The sequence below is a fragment of the Passer domesticus genome, chromosome 10 (genome assembly GCF_036417665.1).
Source record: "Passer domesticus isolate bPasDom1 chromosome 10, bPasDom1.hap1, whole genome shotgun sequence".
NCBI classification, from domain to species: domain Eukaryota; kingdom Metazoa; phylum Chordata; class Aves; order Passeriformes; family Passeridae; genus Passer; species Passer domesticus.
Window position 1 is genome coordinate 27,610,446 of NC_087483.1, and position 24,458 is coordinate 27,634,903.

The 24,458-nt window shown below is 60.6% G+C and overlaps 1 protein-coding gene across 3 annotated transcripts in view; it reads right to left on the bottom strand.

The window, feature by feature from the left end:
- Nucleotides 1-669: 669 nt before the first annotated feature.
- ASIC4 (acid sensing ion channel subunit family member 4) overlaps nucleotides 670-24,458 on the bottom strand; it is a 60,890-nt gene continuing 37,101 nt past the window's right edge. For 2 of the 3 annotated variants that reach the window (XM_064434767.1, XM_064434766.1), the window contains exons 2-10: nucleotides 5,595-5,739; nucleotides 5,305-5,432; nucleotides 5,056-5,215; nucleotides 4,604-4,660; nucleotides 4,355-4,508; nucleotides 3,886-3,977; nucleotides 3,490-3,569; nucleotides 3,065-3,169; nucleotides 670-2,790 (exon numbers count right to left, since the gene is read on the bottom strand). In XM_064434767.1, coding sequence (XP_064290837.1) covers nucleotides 2,671-2,790; nucleotides 3,065-3,169; nucleotides 3,490-3,569; nucleotides 3,886-3,977; nucleotides 4,355-4,508; nucleotides 4,604-4,660; nucleotides 5,056-5,215; nucleotides 5,305-5,432; nucleotides 5,595-5,739 — 1,041 coding nt within the window. In that variant the 3' untranslated portion in view covers nucleotides 670-2,670. Of the gene's footprint in view, nucleotides 2,791-3,064; nucleotides 3,170-3,489; nucleotides 3,570-3,885; nucleotides 3,978-4,354; nucleotides 4,509-4,603; nucleotides 4,661-5,055; nucleotides 5,216-5,304; nucleotides 5,433-5,594; nucleotides 5,740-5,998; nucleotides 7,245-24,458 lie in introns of those variants that run through there. The other variant, XM_064434765.1, reaches the window with a different exon arrangement.

The window sequence follows — 24,458 nt, forward strand, 5'->3', positions numbered from 1 at the left end:
GTGGGCCCCCCACACAATCCTGCTCTCCTTACTCAGCTCCTGTGACACGTCTTCACTGTAGAGCAGGAAGCACCATGAGCTCCCAGTTACTGTCTTGGTGCAGGTGAAATGATGGGGCATTGTGGAGGGGCAGATGGGTCACAATTTGGTGGCAGGGACAGTCTCATCCCAGAGGGATCCAATCTTCTTACTTGATGATAACAAGATGTGGAGCATGTAGCTATTTCCCTGCTTTTCCCTTTAGCATCCAAGCTCAATGCTCTTCTCATAGGGCATGGTGTGACCTGTGGGCTGTGGGCCTGTGTCACAGCTGCACCCAGTTAACTCAGGCTTTTTCAGCCCTCACTGGTTTAGAGGGAAACCTGTGGTGCCTGGTGCTGGCAGCCTTCACCAAGAGGTCAGCCTCTGTTTCCTACTGTGTCCCCTTTGTCCTGCAGGGTAGCTGGAGCAGATGGAGAAAGTTTTGGAGAAGGCAGGAACTGGAAGAGCATTTCTGCCACAGAAAGCCCCAGCAGGGCCCCCCTTCCCCTCCACCCATCCTCTGTCTCCCCTGTTTCAGTTTCACCCTGCCCCCCTCATACATGAGCACAAGGTGGGTCCCACCACCACCTCTCCTCTAGGGTGGTGTCTCACCCATCTCTCTGCCCCATCATCCCTCACAGGCATGTCTGGACCTACTTGTGCCTCTTTATTAGGGAGCATTTGTACATTTATAAAACAGTGACGCACATCTCTCACGTTCTCCAGCACGAGGGCGGTTTGTGCTGGCCTTCCCACCATGGTGTCCGTGCCCACCCCGCTCAGGGCCTGCTGCTCCGACTGGCAAGAAGGGGACACATCCTGCACCCCACCCTTGTCGCAGGAGACCTTGGTGTAAGGCTGGCTGGCATGGCCGTGGCACATTCCTGGGATAACACGTGGCACCCCTGTGGGAGCCCTCCTGCTTGCAGGTTGGCATTTGGGAACCCCACGGGGAGCTGGCACGGGGTGCTCTGGGGGGCTCCCTGGGGAGCACCAGTGTGGCTGGGCTGCTGGGAGGCTCGCTGGGTATCCCCCACACAGGGGAACGTGGAACACCACGCGGCTGGGCGCTTGCACCCGCGGGGAACATGCTTACACACGGGTGCATACTTCGGGGGAGCTGTTGGACCATGCATACCCAGAGCCAGGGCTGCTGGTGCCCTGGTCCTGCCCTGTGCCTCCCATGTGTGGGGCCTTGAGGGCTGCAGGGATGATGGCTCCTCCTGCATCTATGGCTTTGGGCACGGCACAACATGGCCATGATGCATCCGTGGGCACCAGGGATGGGGACCAAACCAGCAGGGCCAGAGGCTGCCTGGCTCAGCCCCAGCCTTCCCCAGAGATCCCAAATTCCTGCCCTGGGGTCCCCCTCTGCCAAGTGTGTGTGTTGAGGGGGGCTTTGCCAGCTCGCCCCCCCTCCTGAGATATTTTGGGGCAGTTTGCCCTGCGCTGGTGTCTGCTGCTACAGTGGAGGGGGTGGAGGCAATGTAGAACAGGACAGGGGAAGTGCTGCGGGTCCTGCCGTGCGTCCTGCCGTGTGTCCCGCCATCTCAGGCCAGGCAGGAGGACTGTGGGTGCCAGTTTTGGCCAAGGCTGGAGCTGTCTGGACAGGGCTGGGCACAGAGCACCCTCCTAACCATGTACAGTCTGGGGGAGGCACAGAGGGTGCTCAGCACCTGGGGCTGGGAGCATGGCAAGGGGTACGTGCATGGTGCAAAAGAGCAGCCACAGGCAGGGGAGTGAGGGCAGGACCCGCCATGCTGCCTGGGCTGTGCCAGGCAGCTCCACCAAGGGATGAGCCACTCTGGGCAATAGCTGGGCAAGGAGAGGATGGGTTCACAACAGATTGGGACAGGAGACGGGGGAGGCAGTAGGTTTGCAGTGCTGAAATGACAGGGGATTATTGGGGGCCAACACTGGAGTGGCAGGGGGAATCACAGTGCAGGGGTCTGGCTGGGAACAGTGATGGAGGGGCTGCAGCTCTGAGACTGCATGAGGTTGGGCAAGGGTGGGCAGATGTTTGGGGGCGTGTCACAGTGGTGGTGGTGGTGCCAGGGGTCAGGGTGGTGCCATGCAGGTGTGGCTGTAGTTGGGGTGTCCCTGGGCTGGCCACGGGGGCCATGCTGCTCAGAGGGGAGCCCTGCTGCCCTGCCCTGAAACAGGAAGGGGAGGAGGTGGTTCCCAGGCAGAGGGAAGCTGTTCCAGGCATGTCTCTCTCCTAGGCAAAACCATGCAGGGCAGACACCACCACCCAGGAGGGGTCAGCAACGGAGGGCTTGGAGGGGCTCACAGGAACCTCAGCTTAGCCCCTTCACGCTCTGCAGCACCAGGGCCTCTCTGGCCCACACCTGCTGCTCCCCCAAAACCCCCTGGCATGCCCATCCCCCTCCATGCCGTGTGCTTGAAACTGGGCTGAGCCCACGTGCTAGGGGCAAGCAGAGGGGACAGGCAAAAGGGCCAGGGGGCTGCTCCAGTGCCAGTGCTGAGGCAGCTCCAGTGGCATCACTGGGGGAGAACGGTGTGGCTGGTCCTGGCAGTGGGGTGGGGGAGGCAGGGGCCTGTGCCCACCGCACCCAGTGCCACGGTCCCTCTCCATGAGAACGCTGGGGAGGGGGGTGACAGGGGGCTGCCCCCCAGACCCAGTCTTGCCTAGCAGGCGAAGTCCTCGAAGACTCCCTGGTGAGGGTAGTGGTGGCGGTGGTGGTGGTTGGGCAGGATGCCCGCGTTGTAGGCGCCCTCCACGTGCCGACCCAGTGTCTCACAGGGGCTCTGTGGGGATGGCAGTCAATAGGGTGGGCACAGATTCCATGCATCCTGTCCTGCCACCTCCCTAGTCCTCCCACCCATCATAGCCTGTCCACAGGAGCTTCCCAGGGGACACCCAGCTCCCTGCCTCCCTGGGACTGCCCTGACTCTGCAGCCTGACGGCACCAAATGCAGAGCCACACAGACCCTCAATCTTGGGATGATGTTCCCTCCCCATGGAGTGGGAGGCCAGGCCCTATCCTCACAGCCTCCTGGCATCCCAGCCCTGCAGGGGTACCTGGTCCTTCATCTCCTCCAATCCCAGTGTGGCGATGCTGCCCGAGGGCTTCTTCAGAGGTGGCTTGGAGCGGCGCAGGACCCGGCTCACCTTATCTCGGATCACCTGGGTGCAGATGGGGGGTCAGACCTAGACCTGCACACAGGCAGCACCCTGTGTGTGGACACCCCAGACTACATGGAACTGCTGCCTGCTCCCCTTCTCACCCAGGGACAGTGGGACAGTACCTTGGCCCACCACCCTCCGTGTCCTCAGGTCACCTGAGGAATGCTGGGGGACTCATTGTCGTCCCACTGCCTTCCTCTGGGTGTTCCCTAATTTGGGGGCTGCTATAGCCCTCTGGGGTTGCCACACATTTTATGCCCTCCCCAGGAAGCCTGTCTCTGTTCCCACTGCTGAGACACATCCCTGGAGGCTAAACACACCTCATAGATGTAGTCCAGGATCTCCAAGATGGTGAGGATGCTGGCACCGATGAACAGGCCCATCTGCCCCCCGATGTCCCCTGGGGAGGAGGAGGGGAAGATGGTCACCAGGAGATGCTATGCAGCCCACTGGAAGCCTGGGGTGGGCCAGCAGGGCAGTGGGCAGTGCCAAGGCTGCCCGATGGTGGGGCACAGAGCAGTCCTAGGGGCAGGGTCAGCAGGACCGAGGGTGGGGGACATGCAGGATAGGGGACAGTCAGCAGCGTTCCACCCTTCAGGCAGCCTGTGTCTGGCTGCTGCTCTGTGTGATCCCTCCCCCACCAGACCCTCATCTTCCCAGGGCTGGGACCCAGAGCTCCGCGCCTTAGGGCCCCAGAGGAAGGTGAGGGGAGTCACCGAGAAGCCCAGCAAGGTCATAGGCTTTCTTCTGCTCAATGGCTTCGTAGTTGAGCGCCTCAAAGAAGATGTCCAGCACCAGGAAGTTCTCCCTGTGGAGACACCATTGTGCTGAGGAAAAAGGGCTGGTCATGGACCTTCCTACACCACTTCCCACAAACCTCCCGTGTCCCCCAGCCCTCCAGCTCCTCAGGTGGTCCCACAGCCCTCATGAATATTTGGGCTGGTGACGTGGGGACATGGATGTGGCATGTCCCAGACCAGGAGAGACAGTGGGGTGGGCAGGTGCTGGCAGGAGGGCTGGGAAGATTGGACAAGTTGGGAAGAAGCTCTAGTGAAAACACTCCTGCCAGAGGACGCTGCAGAGGCCAAGTATGCCAGGACCCTCTCTCTGCATGCTGCCAGGAGTGGAGTGGAAGTTCCCCAGGTCCCCAGCCCCCCCTGGAATGCCCCAGTGCTGGCAACTCACCGAATGTAGGTCTCGTTCTTGTTGTACTTGCGGGCGAGGTAGCGCGCGGAGCCCTTGTTGGGGATGCGGACCATGGAGATCTCCTTGCCATAGCGTGTCAGGTTGCACGGCGTGGGACAGCTGCAGCGCTCCTGGCTGTCCTCCACCGCTGCATCTGGGGGCAGACACCCATTGGCACAGCCACAATCTCCAGCCCCCTCCCTGGGGCACTCAGCTGGCCCCCAGGTGCCCACCCAGTGCCGCACCTACCCAGCGTGTGGTCAGCACACTCGATGTACACATTAGGGGAGCAGATGGACTCGTTGCCTGTGGAGAAGCAGGTGGTTGGGAGGGGGGAATTCTGGCCAGATTCTGCCCCCCACTCTTAACTCACTCCCTTGGAGGTAGTGCAGAGGACAGGGTGCAGAGAGAACGGGGATGAGTGACCCTTGGGTGCAGGTTGGTTGGGGCAGATGTGGCCCGGGTACAAGGCAAACAGGGTGCTGACCTGTGGTGTAAGGAGGGTAGGACAGGGGCTGACCCAGCATGTGGAGAGGATGGGGTGGTCCCTGGATGGAGAGAGATGGGGCCAGGGGAATCCTTGAGTACAGAGTGTTGGGGCAGAGGTGATCTTTGGGTGCAGACTGCAGGGAGTTGGAGCAACCCCAGCAGGGCTGTTGGGGCAGTGAGGCAGCCCTCACACCATCATGCACACCCCTCACCTGGCATATGGACCATGCGGCAGTGGCAGCTCTGCACCACGGCCTCCTTCTCACACTGGAGGCGGCAGGCAGCGATGCTGTAGGTGTCATAGCCAGGCAGCAGCTGCTCCCCCTGCATGCTGGCCCGGCAGTTCCCCCACGGCTGTGGCAGGTAGGTGAGCTGTTGGGGTGAGAAGGGCACTGCTAAGGGCTGTGCTGGGCTGAGTGCCAGCCAGCACTTCCCCAGGGCTGTGGGGCATCCTGCCTTACCCGCTGCTCCTGGCAGGACACAAAGGTCTGGAAGCCAGGCGAGACACCAAAGCCCAGCTGATGGATATAGGGTGGTTCGTCCTGGCTGTGGATCTGGACCCGGATGCCAGCTTCAAATGATGTCTCATCTGTGGGAGTACAGAGGCTGCATGCCTGCACCGACCCAGCAGCTGCACCCCTCTGATGCCCTGCTTTATCCATAGTCCCTCACAGGGTGCTCTGCTCTGCCCAGCAACCCTGCATCCCAGCACCCATCACCTGTGCCCTGCCTGAGCCACAGCCCCACTTACTGGTCTCTCTCCAGATGGGCAGGTACTCTTCCTGCTGGATGTCCAGCATGATCTCCAGCCCGTTGCCCATGCCACCTTGGCGGGTCACACGTGGATTCCTCCGATCCCCATTGAAGGTGTAGCACTTACCATAGCGTGTGTAGACCTGGGGATGGAGAGAGCAGTGGTAAGGGAGCAGGCAGGGATCTGGTCAAGTACTCTGCAAGCAGGATGAGGTGCAGAAACTCCTATCCAGTTCCATGGAGGTGATGGAAGGAAGGTCTTGCATGACCTTTGGAAAGGCTCATCTCAGCCAGACTCCCTACTCTGCCACTCCTCCACTCTTGCTGGGGTGGGGGTGGAGCATCATTCCCAGTACCCATGGGACAGCCCAGCTGTCCTGCACCTTCCAGGAAGGAACTCACAGGAGTGAAGTGCTGGGGGCCACAGCGCTCTCCCTGAAAGCGACACTCCACCAGCATGTCCTCGATCTGGTGGCCCAGGCGGTGAAAGAAGCTCTGCATGGTGCGCTCGGAGCGGCGGGGGGGCAAGAAGCGCGAGTAGTTGGCCAGACGTGTCAGCCAGGCACGCTGGTCCTCCCCCAGCACGGCCAGCATCTCGGGCACCAGCGAGTGGTTCTCCCGGGCCAGCCCCAGCCACTCTCCCACCGAGTAGAGGTCGGGCTTGGTGAGGTGCAGGAAGCGTGCCCGGTTGGGGTTGCAGAGGGTGACAGCCGGGAAGCGGAGCTGGGGTGCCCAGGCGAGGCGGGCGCGGCTGTGCACGGGGCACGACAGCAGGTGGTGCAGGCGGTCGGCGGCGCCGGTGGCCAGCAGCCCGGCGGAGGCCAGGAAGGCCAGGCTCCAGAGCAGGCGGCGCAGGCGGGACTGTGGCCGGGTGCACATGTAGTGCAGCCCGGGGATCCGGGTGGCTCGCAGGATGCCGACAAGGAGCTGGGGCGCGCTGCTGTCCTGGGGTGGTGTCAGACCTTCCCCGTCCTGGCAGCAGGCAAGGGGCAGCGGCATGGCTGCATTCAGGGTGGCTCCTCTGGAAAGTGGGCTGCAAGCTGCCCAGGGTCCCTGCTTCCCTCCAGAGATCTCTCCCTCCTGGGAGGCTTTTGCTCTGCACCTTTCTGGCAGGAGCAAGGCAGGCGCCTTCCTGAGCTGCTTCGGTGATGGGTGAGGGGAGGGAGAGGAGGGGGTTGCTGCAAACACGCCTTTCCCCAACCTGCATTCGGGAATGGAAAATTCCTTCCCGAGCTGGGTTGGGACAGGGGTGTGTGTTGTCTTACCCCATGCAAGCTGAACTGGCAGCCCCCAGTGTCCCGGAATGGTGGGCATTGGTGTCTGGATAGCAATGACCTGTCTCAGGCACACTGTGTGAACCCTGTGCCTAGGAATGTCATGCTTCAGCTCTTCCTCCTTGTACCTTGCCATGCATTTCACTGCAGTCACCACAAAACATTGCCTGGACCTCCAGGGTCCCCAGTTGTGTCTGCTCTGCAGCTGGGGACTCTGCCCCACAGAGGCAGGACAGTGACAGCACTGGGAGGCCATCGCCGACTGCCAGTGCTGCTTGGGACCTTGTCTATCTTGTACCTTGGAATCCCTGTCCCTGGAGCTGGGGACCTCAGTGCATCTGGGCCAGGTGGGGCGGGAGAAGCAAGACTGTGGGTCAGGAGGAGTGGAACCATGGGGTGGGAGGCTGCATGACAACCCACCTGCGCCTGGCGGGTGCTTTGAAGTGACGGGGAGGCTGTGATCAGAGCGCAGCAGTGGCGGGGGGGGTGTCTGTACCCCGCTGTCAGCGTGGCTGGCAGCGCCCCGACAGCCTGTCAGGTGCCTTCAAAGCTCAGCACTGTGCTCTCCTCAGCCTCTCATCTCCTGCTGCCGCTGCTGCTTACAGGCACCCACCTTCGGCGCTCACCCCGCGGGGGCTGGCATGGGGATGGGGGTGTCCCTCACCCTCCACAGCTCCAGGACAAGTCAGGGCTACTGGGCCTGGTGAAGAGCAGGAAAAGGCCAGTGGTGGCAGGAGGGATTGGAACAAAGGGAACTCCCGATGACCTCAGCAGTGACTCCCCAGCACCATCCCCGCCGCAGGCCTTGATGCCTGAGCAACACGTAACTACAGCCACGATGGGGACACGGCCAGGGTGCCACCTGGCAGCTTGTTTGCAGGTGCAGGAGGACTCCAGGCAGGTCAGAAGCAGGACGGGCCCCGAGGGGGGCGGCGGGCGGCACGCCCGGAGCAGGGCCCGCTCGCCGTCCCTCACGGGCCGGCCTCGGCGGGCGCTGCCCGGCAGGGGGCAGCAGCGCCCCGCGCTCCGCGGGCCCGGCCCGGCCCGGCCCCAGGGCGGCCCCTGAGGCGGCCCGGGGCCCGCTGAGCTCTCCGGCTCCTGCCGCAGCCCCGCCGCCCAGCCCAGCGCTGGCAGCATCCCCGCCGCGGAGTCCCCGCTCCCTGCATCCTCGGGACCCTGTGGGTCACGGCACCGCACCCGCCCTGAGCTGTCCCCTCAGCCGCTGTGTCCCCGCAGCCCCGCCAGGACACGGCTCAGCCCCTCTCTGTGGGGCGGCTGGAGCCGGCTCGGCGCTTCTCTCAGATTTATCGCGGCTGTGAGCGCCGGCGGCTGCCAGCCCGATACCATCAGCCACGGCACACCAGGGCAGCTTCTATATTAGTTTTCTTTAAACGGAGGATAAGCTCCCCAGGCTGGAGAAAATGTCATTTCTGTGAACGCTTCCATCTCGTGTCAGTTCAGACATCTCCGGGCGGCATGGCAATCACCCTGGAGGGGGGTGAGGGATGGGGGTGGGATGCAGAGGCTGGGCCATATGGGGACAGATCTTAGGGACAGGGACCAATGTTGGGCAGGATTGGAGAAGAAGGTCCAGCTGTGGCTGTGGCCGTGTTCCAGGCAGGTGGGCACGGCTGTGGGGGAGTGTGGGGAGCAGGGGTGCCCATGGCGTCCAGCTGAGTTACTCACTTGTCGGCTGCTGGGGTGCCGAGGCCAGCTGTGAAATCACACTGGGGAGAGCACAGCACAGTCCTGAAGGGCTTTGCCTTTCCAGCATGACAAATCCAATTAGATAACAGGGAGCACATGAGGAGGAGGAGGAGGAGGAAGAAGAAGAAGAGCGGAGGAGAGCCTGCCTGCACCAGGAACAGGATTTTCTCCCCGCAGCTGACCCAGAAAAATGCCTTGCAGGACTGTAGCACACATGTCCAGCCAAAGATAGCAACTGAGATACGGGCCCTTGGGCACCCGGCTCTGCCTGCTGGGCACCCATGCATGTTGCAGTCTTAGGGCCAGAGATGCAGCATTCCCATGTTACGTGCCGGTCTCCTTGCTCAGCCAGTGTATGCCGGCATCCCCACGCCATGCTCACATGCAGGGGAGACCCATTAGGGAGGTAATTTCTTGACATGATTCCTCATTTTCCTGTCTCTCCCATGGAGACACGCTGACCTTGACACAAATAGCTGCCTGTGCTTCGGCAGGCAGATCCCAGTCAGATATTGCTGGGGATCCCGGCATCTTCCTCCCCAGCCCACACAGTTCTGGGGTCCCCCAAGTGCCCTCCATGCTCCCAAGGCTTGCCTCCCAGCCCCCCCTGCTGTGGGGAGCCTTTTGGGAGGAAGATGCTGACCCCCAGCATCCTCATCCTGGCTCACGCCAGCCCACCCGTGAGCACTGGAGGCGTGAGGAACAACATCAGGCATTCCCAGTCCCCCATCCCCAGTGCTGCCAGCCCATTGTGCCAGCCTCGGGCTGATCCCAGCTCATGCAGGTATTTCCACGGCTTACACGGCTCCCCACGGTATTTAGCCTCTGGAAGACGACGTTAAACATTGCAGGCAGTGACAAATCCTGATTGCTCTGAGGAGACAAGAGGCCACACTAAGCTTCCAGCCAAATGTTTTCATGCAAGGGGAACGAGCTGCAACATGTGTGGTGCCAGCGGGTCCTGCTGCTGCGTGCCTGGGCCACCCAGCCCCGCTCCCGCATCCCCACTGGGACAGCCAGCCCTGTTCCCACATACCTGCTGGGGCATCCAGCCCTGCTCGCACATTCCCACTGGGACATGCAGCTGACGGGCAGGCCCTGGGCATGGGCACACCACACAGCCATCACCCCAGCGTGGAAGCACCCCTGAGAACAGTCATCATTGGGGCATATGGGGATGGGGACAGGAATGGGAGGACACTGGAGCACTGCCCACCTGGACGTGGTGGGGATGCCAGCCCAGGGGTGACCTTGAGGGTCATGTCCAGATACCTGAGCTCAGAGAGCAAACTAGCATGGGCAAGGCTGTGGCACAAAGGAAAGCAGCCTCCAAAACCTGAAATACTATTTCCTGTGTGAGTGCAGGATGTTCCTGGACAGGAGACATGGCACAGGAGCTGGGGCCAAACTGGGATGACACTGGTAGAGCTGGGGCAATGGCACACCTACGCACCCTGCCTCCTGCTCTGCTCCTGCCCCACACTGTGGCCATCCCAGCTCTGCTGGAGCCCCTCACCATGCCAGAGGCCCCCCCGAGGCAGCCCCCATCCCCAACAGCCCGCTCCCCCCGCACAGCCCAGCCAGCCCCGCCTGGGTGCCCCGGGAGGGAAGCCGCAGCGCTGACGCCAGCATTACAACTGCCCGGGATATGAGATCCGCTTGGATTCAGCAATTTCAACTCATTTCAAGCCCGATTCTGCAGCAATTTTCTGAGCCAGTGGGATGTTTTTGCCACTGCAAACGTCCCTTCTCATGCATGGTCGCACCATTTCCTTTCCCCGCTCCCAGGAGGATTTGGGGAACGGTGCCAGTTTGGCTCGACCCCAGCTCTGGCAGTAGCACAACCATCTCCCACACTAGCAGTCCCTCAGTGCAGCCCCCTGCCCCACACAGAGCCTCCTGCAGGACACACAGCCCTGCACATGGGGTCTGGGGCTGCTACCTCCATGGGGCACCAGGCTGTGCATCATCAGCCCAAACGGAGCAGGGCACCTTAGGCACAGCACACACAACTGATGGTTTAGGCTTCTTGTTTCCCCATCCTATGAAGGGCTAAGCTCTGGAATATCTCCTGCGGCTCCCTGGTCTACCTCCAAGGGAAGAGGGAAAACAGTGTGGGGCAAGGGGGGCAGAGGCTGCTGCAGGCATATCCCAGAAAGGCCAGGACCCCTCCTGCCACTGCAGCTGTGCCTCTCTCTGTGCTACAGGACAGCCCTTGCCAGCTGAGTCCCCTTGGCTAGGCCTGAGCCAGCAGTGGAGATGTGGGCGTGTGGGGCTGGCAGAGCCCCTTTCATGCCAAGCAGGCTCGCTGCTGGAATACCAATTGCTCAGCTGTGCTGCAGGCTGTGCTGCTGGCCAGCCAGAGCAGGGGGGGACACCCGAGCCCCGGCGCTGGGCAGGGCAGCATGTCACAGGGACTGCTGCATCAGGGACAGCGTGTAACCCCCGTCCCCAGGAGCAGGTAGGATCTAGACCAGGGCTTCCTGCTCCTGGAGCTCAGGAGCACAGGGATGCAGTACAAGGCAGAGGGGTGTGCCGTGCACATGGGCAAGGACACCCTCCTGGCATTTCTGCCCCGGCACTGCCAGTGGCTGTTAAAGCAGGGGGGCATTGGCACCATCCAGCTTTCAGGATCAGCATCTGTGACAGCATGCCCAAACTTGTATGCCTTTCCCTGCAAACCATTGCCCCAGGAGTCCTGCACTGGCCAAGGCAGAAGCTGGAGAGAGTTGTGCTGTTCATGCCACATGGAGCCAGGGTGGCTGTGACACAGAGGGGAGTAGCTGGGGACCCCAGCTCCTCACCTCTCCACCGCACAGGCATGGCAGCACACTGCACACACATGACAGCCTGTGGTAGCAGAGCAAGTGCCATCATGTAGCTGTGCTTTCTACTCCTGCTGCTCCTGGGGGGAATTTGTCCCAGAATCTCACTCATTTCCAACCTAAATTTATTCACGGCCAGTTTTTACCATTTGTTCTCATGCCAGCATTGTCCCTTAGCTTAAATAGCTCTCTTTCCTCCCTTGTGTTTACTCCCTTGATGTATTTATAAACAGCAATCCTATCCCCTCGCAGCCTCCAGCCTGCCAGCCTTCACGTGCCAATCGCTTCTGGTTTCCTCTCCCGATCCCGCCTCCGCCTGCCTGCACAGCCTGCCTGCCCGGCACAGCACCAGCTCCAGCTCCTCAGCCCTGGCTGCCCAGGGCTCACACACAGCTCTCCCCCCATTCCACAGCAGCCATGGGGCACCATCCCAAGCTGTTTGGGGCTGCTGCCCCAGCCGGGGCTAACCTGCTCCCTGCAGATCTCCCGGCAGCTTGTGCTTTGATACAGTTTGTTTTCATTTTCAAGAATCCACCAAAAGCGACACCTGGGCAGGTGAAGGAGCCAACACCAAGGGAATTGCAGAAAATGAGGTGCCAGTGGCAAAGGCATGCTGCAGTGCAGGGCAGGGATGTGAGGGGGAGGGCAGGCAGGAGCAGTGAAATGAGGGGCCAGGGGCTGGGGAAGTCCACTTCATTCTGTTGGCAGCTGGAAAATCCCTCTGAGATGCTGAGCATACTGCCCACCTACCCTGGTTTCTCGCTTAGTATGAGTGGGGTGCTGGAGCTGCAGAAGGTTTCTGCCCCATGTTTCTGTCTCCTGCTCCAGGAGATGCTCAAGGTCCCCACGGAAAGGACTGCACCAAAGCTGCACCCCCAAAAATGCCACAACAAGTTTGTCGAGCTGCTAACACACTCCCTAGCTTGGGTTTGGACTGTGCTGAGCAGCAATCCTGCCATCACTGTGTGCACCCTCCGGCACTCTCCAGCCGGCATCCCACCCTCAGACACCCCCGCGCCGGGCACGCTGCTCCCGGGCACACAGCACAGCACAGCACGCTAGGGATAAGCACTAGGATGGGCTGCAGCTCAGCCTCCCTGCTGCAAACCGCACAAAACACTCACATACACGGACAGCAATAATGCTGGGTTTGGGTAGCGGGCTCCCCTCGGCAGCTGGAGGAGATCCAGCACCATGCTCGGTACTCTGCAGACACAGCTGGCCCGTGCCACTTGTCCTCAGCACCAGAGAAGGATCCCCAGCCCTATGGTTTCACAAAGATGTAGCACTGAGCCCACACATCTTGCAGGCTGGAGGAAGCAGGGAACATCAAGGATACCCAAAAGAGGGGTATGTTATGTCCCCGGGGCTCTTTTGTGGAGCTCAGGCAGCCTCTCTTCTTCAACTATTGTCACCTTGCAGGAACCCCAGTACATCAGTGCCTCTGCATGGTGCTGGTTGGGCGCTGGTGGCTTTTGGCCGGAGATCCTGGGCACCCCCGGCCGTGTCCTGCTCTCCTTCGCAAGGATGTGGCCCCGCATCCCCCCTTGGCTCCGCGGGCAGCGCATCCCCCGGGGACCGCTTCTCTTTGAAAGCAGCCGTACGGGGAGCTCTGCCGCCCGTCCCCAAAGGGTTAACAAGCAATTTCCTTTGCTGACAGCTCGGAGACCGTTCTCTATCGACTGCGGGAGAATAAGAGGGGAGAAGCAGCGAGATAAAAAGGCAGCAGAGCTGGCACCGCCTGCTTAATCCCAGCGTTTAATCTGCTGGGGCAGCGCAGGCAGCCTTATCTCGCCGTCCTTCTGCTGCTCCATCTCATTACTGCTCCCACGGCTGCCGGGAGATGGGGGAGCTGAGCCGAGGAGCGGGGCCCGGGGCAGGGATGCCGCCTGCCGCCCCGCTCAGCAGCCCCCGCTCCTGGCACCGCCGCAGCCCTCGCTGCCCGGCCGGAGCGGGGGGAGCACACGCGGGGATGGGCACACAGGCGCTGTCACGCGGCCTCGGGGACACACTGCCGGTGTCACACACTCAGTCACACCTTTCCTGCTCACTGAGCTCCGGTGGTCCAGCTAGCACGATGCCCAAGCCCCCATGGGCTCAGGAAGGATGCAGGGTTCCATGGGACAGTATGTGAACAGAGCACAGTAGGGACAGGACACCAGGCAGGGCAATGCCATCTTGTTCTGCATGTGCCCTTCCCTCCATCCTCACCTAGCCAGGTATCCCCCTGCCGAGTCCCAGCCCAGGCCTGCTCTTCCCACCAGGCACACCATGGCCATTGTCCCTGGGACACACCGGCCTGGACCTGGCAGCTCCCGAAGCCTCGGGGCAGGGTTAGGTGGAAGGGGAGGGGGTCCCTCCAGCCGTGGCATTTATCTGTAAATCCACAGCACCAACACGGTGAAGATGAAGCCTCTGCTCTTGCCGGGTTGTCACGGGGGTTATCCTCCTGCCTACGGATGGGTTTGCACTGATAAGATTTATTGTCACCCTGGCTGAGGTGCCAGCACCTCACTGCCTGCTGCTCTTGCAAGGTTGTGCTGCCTGCCGGGGGTGTTGTCAGGGGGATGAGCAGCACCTCAATGAGCACTTGCCAGTAGAGTGGGTCTCCAAACAAAAGGACAGCCAGACACGACCCTCTGCTCCCTGCTGCCAGGGCTGATGGGTTCCCTGCTCATCTGTTGCAAGGTGCCTCACACACTCTCTGACCATTTCAGCAGGATGCAGAGGGATGCTGGTCCCTGAGCTGGACCGTGCAGAGCAGAGCACACATCTGTGCTGCCACAGATTTGCTGACGGTGCTGGCGTTGCAGCTCCTGTCACAGCTCGGCAGCTTCGCGGCGCTCCTGCGTAGTGTGGGGTGACCGGGACTCGTGGGGCTGCTGGGGCAGCCGTGTGTGCAGCCACCACAGGCAATATGGCCCGGGTGGGGAATGGGGGACAGACTGCATCCTGCAGTCTGAACTCAGCAGCAGAAGCTGGCAGGGTGGCTGTGGGAACCAGGGCTTTGTGCACCCCCGTGCTCCAGGGTGACAAGAGACAAGCAGAAATACCCTCAAAAGGGGAACTTGGCTCCAAAACACTCTGCCATGCCATGATCCCTCACCCGCTCCCTGCTGCCTGCCCCCAGGCCACGCTCCCCACCACTGATTTCCCTGGGGCCAGCAGGGATTGCCCTGAGCCACCTGGTGCAAGCAGGCAGGGGCTGAACCAGGCTAAATCCGCGAGCAGCAGGAGGGGTAGCTGCCTGCCAGCATCCTCCCCGTCTCTGAAGGCACCACATAAGCCCTGCACAGCTCTCCCACCACCCTGCCCCATCCAAACTCCCACCTCTTCCCTTTCTCCTCCCCTCCAGCCGCTGACCCCCGACACTGCTGTGGGCTCTGTTCTCTCTGACAACACGAATTTGACTCCAATGTGTCAGAACTGAAGGAAACAACATGCAAGCAAACAGCCTGAGTGAGCCCTGGATGCACCCTCCTCCCCAGGGCCAAGGGTGCACTCCCTCCTGGGGGCCAGGAGGCCACTCGGGATGATGGTGCAACCCGACAGCACACAGGGAGTCCTAGTGAAGTGGGGTGATCACAGCTCAGTGGGAAAGGGCTCCTTAATAGCTGAGCCCTTTTAGCAGAGATTAGGGAGCTGCACGGCTTTGATCTTTGATTGCCAATTTGCATCTTGAAGGCGCTGGGACCTCATCCAGCCTCAGCACAACCCTTTGTGGTTATCTCGTGGCTAATGGATTTGTTCTTAATGCCGGAGCGTGCAGGCTAAAGGCTGATTAAACCCTCTCCGCGGCACTAAATCAATGGAACAAACATGATAGGGGTTGGCTTTCCCCAGCCTGGGCGCTCCCGGGTGGAGGGGCTGATCAAGAGAGCCCCCGCACCCTGGCACTGACAGGGGATCCCTCCTTGGGGCTGCTGGGGAGGGGAAGAGGTGCGGGTACTGGCAGGCAGGGACAGCCCTGCAGCCCATATCCTTCTGTCCCTATTGTCCCCATTGTCTGCTCTCCACGGAGCTGATGGGCTGGGTGTCTCTGGCCTCTCAAGGCATCTGCTTCTCCTGCATGTTTGGGCCACATTGCCCATGTGCTGGTCCTTGGCGCCCACAGGAGCTCCTCAGTTGTCCTCTTCAGCTCCTCCCAGCTCCCTCCTCTCCTCTCTTCACACCCCTTTGCCTCCCTCACAAAGGGGAGCAGCACGGGCAGCTCCCACCTCCTCTCTTCAGACCATTTCCCCTTGTCCCTGCTTGGATCCAGTGCCTCATTCCCAGGACTGTATGCTGCTCCCAGCATTCCATACATCACATGCTGGGAGCAGGTGTATCTGCTTTCCATAATGCCTGAGGTGCCCATTGCACAGCCAGCTTCAGAAAAATACAGTTCCCATTGTGTCTGCAGGCAGCACGAACAGAGGGGTGAAAACGCACCCTGCTCACTCATGCCCCAGGAACAGCTGGTCCTTCATCCTAATTGCTGCCTGGGCTGTGGGCCTGGGGATGGGAGCTGAGCACCTGAGACAGGCAGGACTAAAGTTTTGGGGACTAGGAGCTGTGGGGAATAAGAGTGAAGATGAGGGTTGTGTGGCTGCAAGCTGGGAGGAGACTGAGAGATTTTGCAACTTTTGCTTTTTGCAGGGCTCATGGCATTGGCCTGGCTGCTGCCATCTCAAAGCTACCTGCAGGTGACAGGAGCCCTGATCAGGGACCTTACTGCAGAGCCCTGCTCCTGTGCTGGAGGATGATACCTAACCTGCAACACAGGTAAGCTCAGAACAGCAGCCTGCTGGGAACCAGTCCATGGGGAGAAGGTGTTGGAAGCTCCCCATGGGCCCCAGACTGTGCCCACGCCAGGCTCAATCCCGGGGAGCAGCTGCCTCAGAGGCAGCCGAGCTGCTGCACGGCAGGGAGCTGGTGGGATCACACACTGAGATTCCCATCGGCAAACCTCACTATTGAAACATCTCCTCTTTGCCAATATTTGCCAAGCACGGGAGATAAAGTGGCTACAGGTCATCAATGCCGGCATTTCAGTCCACTAGGTCTGACAGTGGAGGGGCAGCTGGGCAGTCAGGCAGCTCCCAGGGGTGGGGGGTCCTGCAAGCTCAGCCCCCCAAGCCCCCTGCAGCAGTGTAAGGAGAGCCAGCATCCCTCCACATTGTTACACAGCACCTCTGGAGCCTGGGATGGATACTGCTGCCGTGGGCACCACTGCCTCTGCCACCCTGCCCTGGGCATCAGCACAGCCCCCCTCCTGCCAGAACCCCCAGCTCTGCACCGTGACAGCCATCTCCACCAGGTCAGCATCCCCCTGCAAGTCTCAATGCAGCACCAATCCCCTGGCTCCAGCGCTGGGCCAGCCACTCCATGCCATCCCAGTGACCCCAGTATCTCTGCCCTGCCCTGCCTGCACCACACATCCCTTTCTCCCCCTTGCTCCAGGCTGCCTGTGCAGTCTCTGCTGTGGTCCATAAGAGGATGAGGCAGGACACAATGCTGAGATACAGCTCCTGGAGGAGCAGCCCAGAGCATTATCAGCACAGGGAGTTAATTAAGGTCATGTCAGGCGATAAGGAAACAGGATGTCAGAGCAGCAGCAGAAGCGCAGGGGGGTCAGAGCCTGAAAAACTCCCTCTGAAAAGCAGCTCCACTGAGATGTGATCAGCCAGGTGCTAGGGGACAGAGCAGCTGTCACGGCCACACAGGCAGGGCCCCATGTATGGCACTGTACATGCTGTACCATGTCCAGTACAGGATAGAATGGGATGGGGAGAAATGGGATGGGGATGAAGATGGGGTGGGGATGGGCAGGAGGCCTGGTAATACACCATTTCCTGGGCCAGGAGAGCCTGCTGAACAGTTCTGGTTACTTCCTCCTGTCCTCATGAAGAAGCAATGCACTTTGGTGTGACCAGTGTCATGCCAGCAGGGCAGGAATTACTGTGAACCCCTGCCCATAATTAGCACATGTAATTGCAGACACTCTCTAATTAGCAGGATCTCAGAGCTGGGTATGGCAGACTGCTTGACAGTGCTTGCATTGCTCCTGCCTCAGACTGTTCACCCTCCTGCTCAGTGATGACTTCACCCCCGAGCCAGGCAGTGCCATGGGGCTGGGAGAGCCAGGCTGACCTGGCATGGCACACCACAGCCACAGCAGGGTGGTAGGAGCAGGCTGTGGACAGGGGGACAGGCACAGGGGACACACTGCCAGTGCAAATCCATCTTTCCTGCACAAATTGCAGCACGACCTGTTGCCCTGCCTTGCTGGGCAAGAGCTGAGCTGATGGGACATAATTAATACTTGCATCAATCTCAGCCGGATTTGCATAGTGCCCTCAGTCCTGTGCTGCTCAGGAAGGCAGGCTGCTCCCAGCCTTTCCCAGGGGCAGCAGCACTAGATGCTGGGCTGGCCCTGCCTCCTCTGCAGGAGTCACAGCCTCAGCACGGCCCCTGACTTGCCCCCACATGCACCCTAGCCCTCCTTGCCCCACTGCAGTGGGGACACCTGCAGGCCCCTTCCCTGCCCTGCTCCAGCCACTGGAGCACTGAAGACAGATGGAGGTGCTTCTCTCTGCTGTGGTCTCTCCCTCACTCCTTGTGCTGTGAAGAAATTGTGGAGATGGCAGCTTGGGAGTGAAGGACAAAGCAAGGTTTGGAGGGCAAAGGGATAAGGCTGAGCTGCAAACACCCCCAGGCAGCTGGGAGGCATGGCAGTGCCCACCTCTGCATGCCCAGATGGGGTTTAAGGTCCTTGAGAGAAAAACAGCATCCACAGATGGTGCCCCTTTCCTGGAACACTCAGTTCCCTCCTGCCCTTGTCCTGCTCCCACGGCCCAGGTGAATTCCAGCATCCCATCAGTAAAGGGATCCGAGAGGAAGAAGAGCCAGGGGAGAAAAGAGCCTGGGGTGGTGGCAGGAACACCAGGGTGCAGGCAGGGACCACAGCCCTCACCTTGCTGCCCTGTGGGTGCACATGCAGGTGGTAGAGGGACGGGGCAGTACAGCGATGTGCAGGGTGTCACTGACCCCAGAGATGACAGGCTGGTGACATATCCTCGTGCAGCTGAGCGCAGTGCCTCTCCATGGCTGCTGACACCACTGACAGCTGCTCCCAGCCCCTGACACCGCAGCGACCGCCACACTCCAGGCACAGCCAGACTATCGACAGATACAGGGGGAGACATGGGCACACCTCCAGCCCCTGGCCCTGCTCACAAGCTCTCTGTAGCCACCACCCCCATGTGTTTCACCCCTGCCTGACCAAAGGACCCACGGCATCTGCAGCAGCTGCATCACCTGCAGTACCTGCGGCACCTGCTATCCAGCCCACCCTGGACACGGGGATGTGGCCACTGATTGTGACTGTGACCAGAGTGGGGGGGCCGCCACCTGATTGCAGCTGCCCAGATGAGTGCATCCAGCTCAATCAGAGTTGCACAGCCCTCCTGCATGCCGGGCACTGGGAATTAAACTGCTAATGAGCTGCTGGCTGGAGGGCCGGCAGTCAGTGATTAATCAGAGGCTCCACTCTGACAAGGCTGTGCCTCGTCTCCCTTCCTGCCCTGCACATCCAAGAGCGGGTGGCCAGCAGTGACCAGTGTGTCCCCCAGCCCCTGCTTCCTGCCTAACTCAGCTCTCCAACACAAAAGGGGTCCCCAACCCCCGTGCCACTGGGATACAGTGCCCACAGGTCCATCCAGCCACCGGCTTTCCTGTCCCCCAGCTCCTACTGCGCTCATCTTCCCCAAGCTGCCATCAGGTGAGAACCTTTTGTTCTGCTGGAAGAAAACCTGTTGAGCCCAGCTGAGCTCAGCTGATGCTCATCATGTGCAGAGTGTGCTCAGGCTTCTGTCTGAGAGCCCAGAGATGAGCCAAGTGATCTGGAGGGTGTCTGCAGAGGGGCTTCACAGGGGTGGCAGGGAAGAAGCAACCATGCAGCCAGTGACATCTCCTGTCACCCACAGAGGGGGACAGAGCAGGCACATGCAGGAGCCCTGTGTGGCAGTGCATCAGTCCCCCGACCCAACCCAGCAGCACAGTGCCATTTGCCACCCTCACCTTCTGCCTCCTGCTGGTACAATGGTGGCATGGTGGGTGATGGGGCTGGCAGAGCCCTGCCTGTGCCTGGCACAGCGCAGTGGGGCATGGGGGAAGGCTTTGCTATGTGAGCAGGGGACAGCACCCACAGAACAGTGCAGCGAGCTGCAGGGAAGCTACTTGACCTTGAGCCTGACTGCTCCCTGCTGGGACCCTTCATGGTCATGGCAGAGTCAGGACAGAGCAGGACATGGCAGAGGTGTCAGCACCCTCCTGTCCTTGCACCCTCCCTTGGCTGCATGTTGGGGCAGTGCCTGGGAGAAAAGGCCAGCAACCAGCAAGGAGCAGGTTAGAGATGCATGTTTTCCCCTATTGCACAATTAATCATGAGAAGTTTTTCCTCCTTTCGTGCATGAAACAGAATTTGGCAGGGCGCTCTGACCACAGGGACTGGCTGCATGCTCTCCAGTAAAAACCCAGCCACATCTGGCTGAGAAATAACCTCAGAGCATCCCTGTGTGTGCAGGTGGAGAGACAGTGCTGGGCCAGGCAGAAAAATCCAGCGGGGTTTGGTTCACAGCCCCTCATGTAGTGAGCATCTTCAGCTCCTGGTGTTTGTCCCCCCTCCTCATCCCCCAGCACACACATGGCCATGTTGAGTTGTTGGTGCCTTCATCCCTGCCTGCAGGCCCTGTTATTCCAGTTGTGGACATAAAAATGCCTAGGCAGGGACATCCACCCTGTGGCAGCGTCCCCTGTCTGAGCTCTCATCCCACCCTTTCTGCCTCCCCCTGCCCACTCCATCCACTAGCCTGGCTGGAGCCTCAGCCCATTCTTTCCCAGAGGGAAAGCAAGCTGAAGCCTCCCCAACAGCGTTCCAGTTATTTGTTATTGGAAAAAGGGGGAAATACGTTTTTCTACAATTATTGTTTTTTCCACCTGACTGGCTGCAAACTTGTTAATTTTTTTCTTTAATGTGTGAACAGTGTCGACGGCAGCTGCATGTCAAATGACTCTACGCCCTATCTGCGGGTCCCTGGCTGGCTTTCAGCACTCGCACCGCAAACATTGCCTTCTATAAATAAAGGCCTATATCTCATCAATGGCAGAACAGCAGAGCTTTATATAGTCGTCTTACATAAAACCGTCTCTCTTTATGGGCTTCAAACCATTTGCGTCACTTAGTGCAGCTCCGTAAACCTCCTTCTCCAGACGCTCCCTCATGGAGGGAGACCCGGCACGGCTGCCCCATGCCCAGGGAGGAGCTGGGATCCCCGCTCTGCCTGGGGCTGTCCCCCAGTGCCCTCGCAGGGCCAGGTGGCAGCTGTGTCCTTGTTCCCCTGCCCCACAGCCTTGGCATGTGCCTCCTTCCAGCCCGCCCAGCCTTGGCACCGAGTGCCAGGATGGCAGCTGGCACTGCCAGGCACTCCAGAGCTTGGGGGTGGTTGGCCAAGGGCCAACATCCCTCACCCTGCCCTTGTGACCTTGTCCCTGACACCTCTCCTGGGGCAGCACAGTCATGCATGCGTGGAGGTGCTGCTCTGTCCTCTGTCACTTGGGAATCAGGGACCCGAGGGCGCAGGGTGACTGGGGACACGGTGCCAGCCTGGGGGGACAGACCAGCTCACAGCAGCTCTAACTCTGACCTGCAGAGAACACAAGTCTGGCCAGCGGCTTTCAGCCCCACTGCCCAGCGAGCATCTGTAGTGGAGGATCCTGGGGGCTGCCCCCATGGCCACAGGTCCCAGCCCCGGGCTCCTGCAGTCCCCAGGGCCCCTGGCTCCATATGGCAGAGCCTTCCCTCCGGCTCGCCGCAGGCGCCCGCCTGCTCTCAGTGATGGATCGTGGGGGGGGGGGGCGCAGAGACTGGATCTGCGGCAGTGCCGGCCTGCAGGAGGCAGCCCACATCCCCTCTGGGACTCCAGGAGCTGGGGGGGTGGGATACGGGGGGGGGGAAATGACAGAGCTGCAGACACCATGGTGACAAGCCTTCCTTTACCTCCATGACATCCCAGCTGACTACCCCAGGTGGCTGGAGCCAGAAGGAGACAGGGATCTAACAGCATCATGGCACTGGAACCTGAGGTGCACTGTGACCCACGGCTGTCCCCAGTGCTGTCCATAGGACCCCTACCACAGCTGGCACTGCCATAAAGGACGGGGCCACAGCAGTGGGGCCACATGGCATCCAACCATGCCCAGCCAGCCATGCAGCACCCCATGAACCCCCCTGCCCCACCTGCCACCCTGCACCCTGTCAGCCCCACTGCCCTGCGTTCCCATTGCCCCATGGTCCCACAGCCCTGTGCTCCCAGGCACAGCAAGCTCCTGGAGCCAATCCCCTCTGCGTATCTTGTCCCCATTCCTCTCGCAGCCACCCGAGGTGCCCAGCCCCCTCTGCAGCCAGCAGAGCTGGAGGGGCACTGCCCCACAGTCACCCCACGGCAGCCCTGTCCCCTGGGGGCAGCAGTGTCCCCCTCCTCAGCCTGGCACGTGGGCCCAGCCTCATGGCACGTCCCACATCCCTGGGGAGACACACCAGGCGCGGGCGTCCTGGCCGCTGGCTCCCCCCGTATCAGAGACAGGCTTATTAAGTGTGTGATATTAAATTACCCAGATAAGAGCATAAGAGCTTTTAAAGTCAATTCATTAAATATAATTATGAAGAGAGCTTTTTTATGCTCACGGTGATCCGATCTCAATCAGGGAGACGGTGGGAAAGCCGTCGGCTCCTCCAGCATCTCTGCTCCCCCGCTGCGCCGCCTCCGCGCCCCCCTGCTCCCCCGCCTCACCCCCTCCTGCAGGGAGCTGGCACCCACCACCACGGCCCCTGATGCTCGCCCCACTGCCCTGGCACCCTCTCTGCAGTGTTGCTGCTGGTGCCAGTGCCACCCCACTGGGAGGGAGGTGGCATGGGGGTCTGCTCAGCAAAGGGGTGGGGAAGGGGAGGCAATGGGTTGGGGCAGTGGCATTGGGGTAGAGGGCAGCAGGGTATGGAGATGCTCAAAGGCAGGAGGCAGGGGTCTGTGAGCTCAGTATAGGTTCTTCCCAACCATGGATCCCCTTGTCCCCATGATCCAGCCCCCTTAGAGACCTAATGATGCATCCCCACTCCCCAGGCGGGAGGGGTGCATGCTTGCCTCCCATCCCACATTCATTAATGGCACTTTGTGACCAGTTAATATCTGCCAGCCAGGTTCACCTGCCCTGACCCATGGCTGGATCTCATGTGCAGCCCAGGTGGCTCCATGCCAGGCCTTTGCACCAGGCACCCCTCTTGCTCCATGCACCCCCAGCCGCAGCCCAGGTGGGTGCAGCTGCACGTGCGGCTGTTCCCAGATTTACTGGGGGAATCCATGAGGAAGCAGTGGTCCCAAAGACACCTCATGACCCCCACACCAATAACATCTCCCCAGCCATCTGAGAGTCAGATTGCCAAGACGCCTGCTTGTCCCCTTGTCACCCTGCCCCACTGTCATGAGGGACTTTGCAGTGACATCCCTAGGTGCAGCCAACCCCTTGTTTTCCCACCACAGTGTTCCAAAATCCCATTGTCCCCAAATCCACACACTTGCTGCCAGAGCCCGAGCACCTGGGACAAGGAGCAGCAGCATGGCTGGCAGGGAGCAGGGTGGGCTCCAGACCGGGGTCCCTGCAGAAGGCTTCGGTGGGGGCTGCTGGGAGCAGCTACCCGCTGCTGGGAGCTGCTGGACTGACATTTATTTTTAGACGTGAATTGTATAAATTAGCATTTCTCAGCGGATTAAGCAGCAGGAATTGTGTAAAATTAAATGGCAACGAATTGCATTAAAGTCCCCCGTTTTCTGGCACAAACAGCGCCTCGAGCCGTGCCCAGGCGGCTCGTGTGGAGCAGCGCCGGAGATGGCGCTGCCGCTGCTCCGGACAGGAGCACGGCCAACCCGCGACGTGCCTGCACTGCCCGGGACACTGGCCTGGAAATGCACAAGCACAGGGGCCAGACTGCGGGGATGGAGGCTTCCAGATGGGCTGAGAGCCCCTGGGTAGCTGGCTCAGGCGCTGCGCTGGGACTGCAGGATGTGGATGCAGTGAGTGGAATGCTGTGACCCAGATGGGCACAGATGGGCTCAGCTGAGCAGCTCACAGGCATGGGACAAGTGAGGGATGCTCCAGCCTCTCCTGGGCACTGACACCACCAGCCCCAGCCCAGCTAGTCCCTGCCAGGCATGGCAGGACACCCATCACAGTCAAAGCCATGTCACCCTCCAAAGGAGATGATGCTGTGCTGGGACCCCTATGGCACTGGCTGGCCCAAGAGCCACTCTGTGCTCCAGCCAGGGCAGGTTCTGCAGTACCTGGAGCCCACTGAGCAGCTGGAGGGGGCCCAGCCCTGCACAAGAGTACAGGGAAAATGGAGTGGCTGAATGCCAGAGGCTGAGCAGGCACCAGGCAGGGCAGGGCAGGTGAAAAACAATCAGTCCATCCCTTTTACCCAGTAAAATTAGGTTGAAATTGTGACATTTATTAAGTACGATTCTGGTGGAAAGGTCAGAGAGTTCCCATGTCAGGAACAGTGGGAGAGCCTTGCTGGGAGGAGGCGACAGCCTGCTGCCCCCGCCCACCCCCTGAACCAGGATCCCTTGTGTGCATGTGGAACGCAGCTGAGGCTGTTGCCCATCTCAGCACAGGGCTTCCCCCTCTGGGGTCTGCATGGGGTGCTGGGGAGATCCCTCACACAGCCCAAATCCCGGGCAGGCAGGAGGCCTTGCATGGAGAGCCGGGGCTGGTGCCAGCTCCGAGAGGCACTGCCAGCTCTCTGCAACCTCCCTGCTCCCCCCCAGCTTCCAGCCCCGGCACAACTGGCTTCGGCAGCCACACATCACAAACAAAAGGCTTTTGACAACGAATGAGGTTTTGAGGAAGGCACTGGGCTCCTTCCCGGCCGCGAGATCGGAGGCTCCTGCTGCAGCCACTGCTGTGAACAGGCGGGATGCTGCTGCCAGCTGAGGGGGACCCCTCCATGCACTTCTTCCCACA